Source organism: Sinocyclocheilus anshuiensis, unplaced genomic scaffold (assembly GCF_001515605.1).
Source record: "Sinocyclocheilus anshuiensis isolate Anshui unplaced genomic scaffold, SAMN03320099.WGS_v1.1 scaffold1023, whole genome shotgun sequence".
NCBI lineage: Eukaryota > Metazoa > Chordata > Actinopteri > Cypriniformes > Cyprinidae > Sinocyclocheilus > Sinocyclocheilus anshuiensis.
This window is the reverse complement of record NW_015546084.1, coordinates 318488-328460: the sequence shown is the minus strand read 5'-3', so window position 1 is coordinate 328460 and position 9973 is coordinate 318488. Positions and strand designations below refer to the sequence as shown.

General features: G+C 36.2%; 1 protein-coding gene across 1 annotated transcript in view; it reads left to right on the top strand.

Annotated features, from left to right (window-relative positions):
- Positions 1 to 9973, top strand: part of LOC107699965 (pyruvate carboxylase, mitochondrial-like) — a 20882-nt gene that overhangs the window by 4245 nt on the left and 6664 nt on the right. Inside the window, exon 6 of the mRNA XM_016501429.1 lies at positions 7493 to 7737. Coding sequence (XP_016356915.1) covers positions 7493 to 7737 — 245 coding nt within the window. The remainder of the gene's footprint in view (positions 1 to 7492; positions 7738 to 9973) is intronic.

Here is a 9973-nt window from a genome sequence, read left to right as displayed (position 1 = left end):
TAGATAGATAGATGGATGGATGGATGGATGGATGGATGGATGGATGGGTAGACAGACAGATAGATAGGTAGACAGACAGACAGAGAGACAGACAAACCGATAAATGGGTAGATAGACGATGTAATGGTAGATACAATGGATGGATGGATAGATAGATACGACAGATAGATAGGAAGATGGATGGATGGATAGATAGGTGATGAATGTGGTTATGTATAGATGGATGGATGGATGGATGGGAAGGATAGATAGACAGGTAGATAGGAAGATGGATGGATAGATTGGTGGATAAATGGATGGACAGATGGATAGAAAGATAGATAGAGATAGAGAGGGAGTGAGAGAGAGATAATGTTACCACTGGCTTGCCTCACTGTGGAATCTCATTGGTCCAAAATTTCTCTCCATAGAACTAGAGTATATTAAACATTAATTATTTCTTGATGGCTGTGATTGACGGGTTACCTGACAGTTCTGTATTAAGTGAGGACAGCAAAACTGTTTGTTGCTAGCAACTTTCTCATCCTGGTTAGGACATGGCGTTAGAGTGATTAATTGGTTGTTTTGTTTTCTGTTGTTTTCTGTGCATATAACAGTTCCTCATTTCTTTTAGTTTGCCTGAGTTTCCATGATACAGCCCATCACTCATTTTCCAGGTCATATGTTAAAGGGAACATGATGTAAACGTTCTTCTTCTATCATAAAAGCTATTTTCATGAACAATTACTCCTCATCCTTCTGCAGTCCTAAAGCTCTCGCCGCAACCCAAAATGTTCTTTGTGGTATTTAATATTCAACACACCTGCTTTACACTATTTTTCAACTGCTGTGCCTCATTTTATGCAAATGCTCCCACACTTTCGTTCACTTGAGTTTTCTTTCCCCTTCTTCATAATCCGAGGGCGAATGAGGTCATGGGAAGTCAGCTAAAAGAAGAAGAAAAGCAAACAAAGCAGGGCAGGAGTGGTAATGAAATGGAAAGAAATGGAAAAAAAACGATAACACAGCAAGGCCAGTCAGTTCTGGAAAGAAGGAGAAGAGAAAGGAAATGATGTTGGGGCGCATGTAAAGAGTAGAGAGAAGGGTCAGAGTGGACAGACATCATTTGGATGTTGGTGGCTGACCCTTTGACCTTTCCTTAATTGTGACATTACTGTGGCTGCTGGTGCTTAACCTTCACTGATGAGTCTCGTGCCCTGGTGGGTCTTCTCGCAGTAGGGTGTGTGTGTGTTTGCGGCCAGAGACTTTCAGTGCGGTCGGTGTGGGAGACCATCTGTCCAACCATGGGTCACTGCATCGCCTGCCGCTGTAGTGACCAATGGCATGAAGATCTACTTCATTAAGGCTGCTTCATACTGCCACAGAAAATGTCAACATTTCTGACATCCTGTTGACTGTATAATTAACATCACGCAAGCAAAAGTGCTGATGTACTGAATATCAACACAGCTGTGATTGATTTGTGGATATTGTTTCTAGGGATTATTACATTGCTATTATTAATCTGGTTGATAGTTGATACTGATAAGCAAATAATAATTTTCATGTTATGGTCGGTATTGAAATTCTGTAATATGTTTTTTCTAATTCATTTAAAAAATAAAATGCTAATAGCCAGAATCAATAGTTTTAATTCTACAAGTAAATTTAGGACATTATAATGTACAATATAAAAAAATTTATACTCATTTTGAGATTTTGCAAAGATGACATTAACAGTGTTATTAATTTTTTTTTAAGAATAACTTTAAGTGTTAGATGACGGCAGAGGCAATACACATTTTACTAATATGGTAAATGAGCATGTACAATTTAGCCGATTTCTTACCACAGGGTTTTTGTGGGTCATAAAAGAGTTACACAATTGAAGGCCTTAAAAAGTTCTTAAATCAGAGCAGAAAGTCTTACATTCATAAAGTCATAGCATGCGAAGCAAAATATTTATATCTTCCTCTGTATTTTTGTTTTCCAATATAGATATCTAAACATTTTTAAATCAGGATACGTTTACTTGAGAAAAAAATTAAACCATTAATTAAGTGACTTTATGCTTGAAACAAAAACAAATATCTGTCAGTGGGGTATGAAAACTTGTTTTCCCTTTTAATAAAGTTGTTTTTTTTCTGAGCTCGCTGGCGGATATTTGTTCTTGTTCTTTATCAGTTTCAAAGAAAACTCTTATTATCTTACATCATTTTGCTTCTCAAGTAAATGTATTTTTATCTAAGATTCTTTATTTACTGTATATTAAAGGTATAGTTCACCTTCAGTTGCTGGTCCCCATTGACTTCCATAGTATGAAAAAATAAAAACACTATGCAAGTCAATGGGGACCAGCAACTGAAGGTGAAATATCCCTTTAAGAGAACACATTGGTGTATTGTGTTCGTTTTTAATTTTTCTTTACTTGGTCTTAAAAAGGTTTTTTAAAAAGTCTTAAATTTACAGTGGTCGACCGATATATATCCAAGACTGTATATTGGCAAATATCGAAAACAGTACTTTTATTTTACCAGCACTAGGAATGCACCTGAGTGCAGGTGCATTCTGTTCTCTTCATTAAATTATTAGACAGATCTGTTAAACAGTTTATGAAAAAGTATTGCAGCGTTTGCCTTTCTATTATTAGTAAAAGAAATGCAAACGCTATAGTACTTTCTCATATACTGTTGGTATTCAGCAAACACTGCGCATTTATGTCATTTAAACAAGTCTTTGAATGTCTAATTAATTTTTAATTTCATCAGCTTTACCAGATCCAACTGTCACTGGATATGCACAAGCAACAAACTTTAAATTCTTGTATTAAATGAAAAAATAGTGTATATAATGGCTTTATATTGGCTATCAACCACCTTGCATTCTAGTGCCAATCGAATAGGGACTAACTTGTATAAACACTCATTTTATTTGCTTGGACAATGTGAACAATGTGAACTTAAGCCACCAAACATCACATTAATAAAACAAAGAGACGTGAGCTGTGGTGCTCACAAACCGGAAAGCCCTGGTTGTTGATTCTATGAAAGTCCATCCTTTATGTATAGATTCAACCCCCACCTCTGGAGCTCCAGATGGCGTGGGTGTGTGACTTTGGCAGCACGATACGCATCAGAGAGCTCACATGATGAGGAGGTGTTCACGCTTTTGTTGATTCAGTTTGTTTTATTCCCACAAGATTCAGCCGTACCCCCCTCACTCTCACTGCCCCATGTTTCTTTGGTTTTTCGCTCCTGGAGGTGTTGCCTAGGTAATTGAATTGTTTGGAGGCTGTCAGGATTCCTGTGGCAGTGTTATTGCAGTCTCTGTCTCTGTTCACTGTTTTGTTGCCATATGCAGCATCCAGTATTAATCACCTGTTTACAGCTTTTTAAAACAAGCTGCCGTATGTGATGTGAAGAGAAAGAGACAGCGCTGACAAATGCTTGATACTTATTACAGTACTCGCAAGGCAGCGCTGTATTGATATTCCCCAAACGTTCCATTTGTTCTCTCCTCCTCCTGAACCTCCGCCTGAACCTCTCAACAGATCAAAAATCAAATGAAATTTAAGATTAAAATGTGAAAATCTCTCACTGACTTACATTCAGTACGTTTACATGGACAACAATACTCTGATTTTAATACGATTAAGACAATACACTGATTAAGAATCTACCGTGTAAACAGAGATTTTTGATTACCTTAATCCGGCTTAAATCATAATCGAAGTAAACACTAATCGAATTAAGACATGTGGAGTATTCCTATTTTAGTCACATTATTGAAGTGCAGTAAAGACATGTACACACCTTAATCACATTATTACCATCGTGTAGGACTTTTCGCCACATTTTGCGACAGGATACACACACGGCAGTGTTCAACCGTTTGACAGTAAACAAAAGAATGGCTTCAACAACGCCGTCGTCTGTTTGACACACACGGCAGTGCTCAACCGTTTAACGGCAAATAAACGAGCATAGCTTCAACACCACCGTCGTCTGTTTGCACGTATAGCATGACATATAATTAACTGCACTTGAAGCTTTCGTAAAATTTAAAATGAAACACCCAAAACTGTATATGGCATCATAACGAAGACGAACTATATGTTTATACGTGAAATTCTGGAGGGGATGTCGTATGGCGTCACGTGGGGACGTAAAGACGTATGCCATTAATTGATCTATGTACTATAACATGTAAAACGGGAACATGAAAGGAATATTCTAAAAGCAACTCATGTAAACACCTTAATCGTAATATTGTCTTATTGACTAGTTTTGTGACTGCGCATAAGTGCAGTGCCCCGTGAGAGTAACTCTACCGCTGAGCTAACACTGATGTGAATGCATGTGGCGTTGTACATTATATTGAGACGGACAGAGGCGCCAGAACTGCAGCTGATAGAATGTGCGCTGTAGCACGATACAATTATATTTCTTCAAAAGCAGATCGTGGAGACATTCAAAAATCATCATATCGCACACCCCTAACTACCAAGTATAATCAATCTCACACAAACAAACAAGCACAACGAAATCACTTCACACTATTAAGCGGCTGTGTTATGAACATGCAAAACTGTATCGCACGCGTGCTACAGTGGTAAATTTATTCATCGCACAGACCAGTTATTTCGTAGCACGTGCGACATATATGTCGCACTGTACAGCCCTGCATATTATGCATTCATTATAATGCCTTAAGAATACCCTTATAATGTATTATAAATACGGGCTTCATAGAAAGTGTTACCGAATATTCTAAAAGCAACTCATGTAATCCGATTTTAACAAGATTAAGACAATATTCTGATTAAGAATCTACCATGTAAACAGAGATTTTTGATTACCTTAATCCGGCTAAAGTCATATTCGAAGTAAACAGAAATTGAATTAAGACGTGGAGTATTCCTAATTTATTGTTCAACCATTTGACGGCAAATAAAAGAGCTTCCACACCGCCATTGTCTGTATGCACGTACAAATAATTAACTGCACTTGAAGCTTTCATAATATTAAAAAATGAAACACCCAAAACTGTACATGGCATCATCACTAAGACGAACTATATGTTTATACGGGAAATTCCGGAGGGGACGTCGAATGGCGTCACGTGGGACGTAATGACATAGTTCATTAATCGAACTATGTACTATAACATGTAAAACGGAACATGAAAGGAATATTCTAAAAGCAACTCATGTAAACACCATAATCATAATATTGGCTTATTTAGAATAAGGTAAATAATTCGATTACTGATGTCCATGTAAACGTAATCAGTGATGGAATGTTAAAATATAACCAAAAGCGATGTTGTTGTTATCATGCTATTTGCATACTGAGTTCCGATTGGTCTTGTTTCTTGCATCTGTTTGTGTGCTGTATTATGATTGGTGTTTTCTGTCATACCTCTATTTAACTGTACAGCCACCTTTACACAGCAAGAAGTATCATGTTACAGAATGTGTTGATTCTCATGCACAGCTGACAAAAACAAGACCTGCTGAGTGTTATGACAACCTGCAAAGTCACTCTAATGTGGCACTTATGTAAAAATATGTTTAAAATCCAACACAGACAGCAATTTTGTTACAAATCTAGTTCATTGTAAACTTTTTCTTTCTTTCTTTCTTTCTTTCTTTCTTTCTTTCTATTGATCTTTGTATCATTCTTTGTATTGTTGCATCGTTCTTTCTATCATTGTATAATTTTTTCTGTATTGTTGTAGCCATCCTTTTTTTATCAATTTTCCTTTTCATCATCTTTCCATCCATGAATTTTCTATTCCATCTATCCATTCATGAATTTCTCTTGCCTGCTATCCAACCATGCATGATTTTCCATCCATCCCTGAATTTTTCTTTCCATTGTCCATGAATTTTTCTGTCCATCCATCCATCCATCAATTTTTCATTTCAACCATCCATCAATTTTTGCTTTCCAATCCGTTAATTTTTCTATCCATCCATCCTTCTATCCATGAATTTTTTGTTTCATCATCCATTAATTTTTCTTTCCATCTATCCATCCATCCATGAATTTTTCCTTCCATCAGTCCATGCATTTTCCTTTTCATCTATTCATTCATCCATCCATCCATCCATCCATTAATTTTTCTATCATTTCATTCTTCCATCTATGAATTATTTGTTTCCACCCATCCTTCCATCCATTCATGATTTTCTTTCTTTCTTTCTTTCTTTCTTTCTTTCTTTCTTTCTATTGATCTTTGTATCATTCTTTGTATTGTTCATTAACATTATATTAATTGTACATTAATAACATTCCATCCTGTACCAACATGTACCATCCTTCCATCCATTCATGATTTTCTCTTTCCATCCATCCGTCTGTCCGTGAACTTTTCCATCATTTAATGAATTTGTATAACACAAGATAATACATAAATGTTGTCATTTTGACAACTAAAATATCATCTATTTTTTCCCTATTTTAGATGAATTTCCACAATAAAAGATAATACAGAATTAAAGTGAAGGAAAAGGAAGAAAATAATGGTTAAAAGAGCCCCTACAAAAACATAAGATGCGAGTGAGTATTTGTTGTGAAATGAGAGATACCAAGTCTGTCTGGCAGTCAGCTTATTAGTCCATCTAGATGGATGGATGGACAGATGGATAGATATAACATCCTGTCATCTTCCCGATTCTCCTTCAACTTTCTCTCTCACCTTGTCATTTTTTAATCTGCCTTTCTCGCTCACTCTATCAATCTCTCATTGTCCTGCTCAGGTCCCTCTGCCTCCTAAAGTAGCTCTCTTTCTCTCTTCTTCTCTTCAAGCCAGTCCATCACGATAAAGGCCATGTGGCCAGAGATCAATGCCTGGACTGACTGACATGTGCTGATAGATTGGTCTGCACGGGGCGAGCTGGACACACTGCTTTTACACTGTAACATCAATAGCGCCTAATAGCCTGTAGTCAGGGTGGCAGCGACTAGGAGAAGAAAAATGCATGCAAGCTACTTTTATGAAAGCGTTATTGTGATTTCCGCAGTCATTCTCCAGTTGTGCACACACATGTTAGAGCGTATTTGTGCGTGTGTTATCTTTTGCACTGGAAAACTATTGTGATCACAGCGATGGGCAATTAGTGAAGATGAGGGAGCCAAATGAGCATGTAAACCCTGTTGGAAGTGGCGTGCCTCATTGATTGATTAATTGACTGGCTGCTGCTGATAAATGATGAAGCCGTGAGTGGCAGGAAGCAATTTATGCTCCGCCACCAATTCCCTGCTTCTACCACATACATGCCCATGTGTGCTGAGCTTTCGATGACTGATTAAAAGCTTTGGGAGAATGCCTGATTAGCTGGTGCAGTCTGTTAAAGAGACGAGGACTTTCATTATTTTTGATTAAATATTAATGTCAGATAGTCATTTGTTGTGCTACTTGTTCTCCGATTGCTTATTCCTCTTGGTAGACTAATGATCTCTCCTCCTGGCTTTTCTTTTTCTTTCTCTTCACCACATCTCTTTCTCAGGCATTTCTCTCGAGAAGGTCTTTGACTACAGTGAGTATTGGGAGGTGACCCGAGGCCTTTATGCTCCGTTTGACTGCACTGCCACCATGAAGTCTGGGAATGCTGATGTCTACGAGAACGAGATCCCAGGTGGCCAGTACACCAATCTCCACTTTCAAGCACACAGTATGGGGCTGGGGAACAAGTTTAAGGAGGTGAAGAAAGCCTACGCAGAAGCCAACAAGCTGCTCGGTGACCTCATCAAAGTGAGCAATTACCCCTGTGTTTTGGGAGATCACATTTTCTTTATTTACATATTCAAACCTATTTTTAGTTATTTGTGAAGGGCTTTATTGACCTGAGCTCTAGTATATAGGGATTCACTCTACAGTCAAGTTGTCCCATTTGTGACAAACTACATCCATATCCATCCATCCATCCATCTACATCCAAAAGTGGCAAATACTGACTACCATGAAGCATTGCGAATATATTGTGTTTATATAATCTGAATATTTTATAATGAATATACATTGTATTTTACAGTTAAAACAGAGAACTTTTGTCCTTTTTTACTTTAAATCAAAATTCTATGCTATGTTGTTGCAATCCTTCTCTGAGCTGGTTTTCCATAGAATTCTTTAATATAAATCCTTTTGGAGGAAATGAATGCTTCCAGAACCAAGGATACTGAAAAGTGTGCCGTCACTTTTACACTATTCAGTGATTGTCAGACGAGAAATCAGGTCAGCTCATTTCTTATGAAATGTCATTATACTTAGAGGGTTTTAGACATGAGTCAATAGAAAATATTAATGCAGTAGTACACGGTGTATTAATGTGCGAAGTGTTATGATAATCCCCTTTAACCCTTCATGTTTGTTACTGCTTCTATTAATCCAGATCTTCAGTCTCTCTGAAATCACAGGCATTGTACATTCCCCTAGTCTTTATATGGAACCAAAGACATCACACCTTTTAGCTAATTAGGTCGACGTCTTTTCCTCAGATGTCATGTTTCACACTCTTGAAGACTGAGTCGTGATGTTGTCCAATGCTCACGTTTTCTGAGTCATTCCTTATATTGTCACGCGTGTCCATTTCCCAGCTTGCTTCTTAAAAAGTATTGTGTTATAATTTGAGTTATTTTGGTCAAAAGCAATGTGCAAACACCAATTTGTACATCAAACAAAATATTCAGTTCTAACTAGCTTGTTACATCTGGTTCACATCATTTATTCAAAGACTTTGTTGGACAAGTTGGTTTTTAAAAACGTCCTGCTACCCCTTCGACACATAAAAGATTTGTTTGTGCCAGAGGATTTTGCAGTTGTTTTCCTATAATTTTGCACTAGAATAGATTCTTAATTGTCCTTTCATTTTATTTTATTTTTATTTTTTTCCTGTGGAAACTAGTTCATTTGAAACGTTGGGCCCTGGCATGTAATCGCTTCAAAACACTCTAGCTTTTCAAATAATAAAAGCCATCTCTGAAGAGTGAAGAGACAGCTTTATAGCTTTTAAAAATGGTCAGTCATCTGAGAAATCTCATAAGATATAATTAATTATCAGCATAAAATCCACTCAAGCCTTTAGTATCTAGGATACTAAAGATAAGTATAACATTTAAGTTATATTTCTGAGAGGTAGTTCTAAAGATAGCTGAAATGTCCATGAAAGAAAAATATTTTATATGTGATATATTTTTTAGATTTCACAATTTTTTTTCAATCTGTCCCCCTTTTTAATCCTTTACTAGTTCATTTTAAATGTTCCTCCATTGTTCCTTTGGTGTGACAAATTAAAGATTTAATGATGATATTAATAATAGATAATTGTTTTATTTATATAGCACTTTTTTAACACTCAATGTCCCTTTTAGACATATTAGAAATATGTTTTGTTTTATACTAATAAATATGAATAATAAATAATAATAAATATAATAAATGAAATTGAATTGAAAAATGTAGACTTACTACATAATATGAGCTCATAAAAGCAGCATGTATGATATAATTATAAAATAATTCTGCTTTTGGTTTTAGACTGATGGCAGTCCAGTGTCACGTCAACTTCCCAAAATGATTTCATGTGAACTACTGCTATTATAATCAATATTAAAAGGTTTAGACAGTAATTTGTATTTAAATCAAGTTCTATTCATAAAATTTAAACAAATTCTAGGAATAACTATATTTAGAAAATTAACTGCTTTGGAATATGTTTTGATCAAAAATATGATGTGCTTATTCAGCCATATACTGCATAGTGGAAATAAGTGGTTAAGCAGTATTCAATCTGGCTCTGTTGACTTAAAATCCAATTTCATATTCTTTACTTCCTGTAAAATGTGAAATCCAGATCATTTTTAAGATTTCCAGTCCATAACCAGTCTTTTCAAACATTTAAATCAGATTTCACCCCTTCATTGCATTCAAAGTTGAAAGCCAGTCATTTGAGATTAGCAAATATGCGTTATGCTTTAGACTCAGGCAGAAG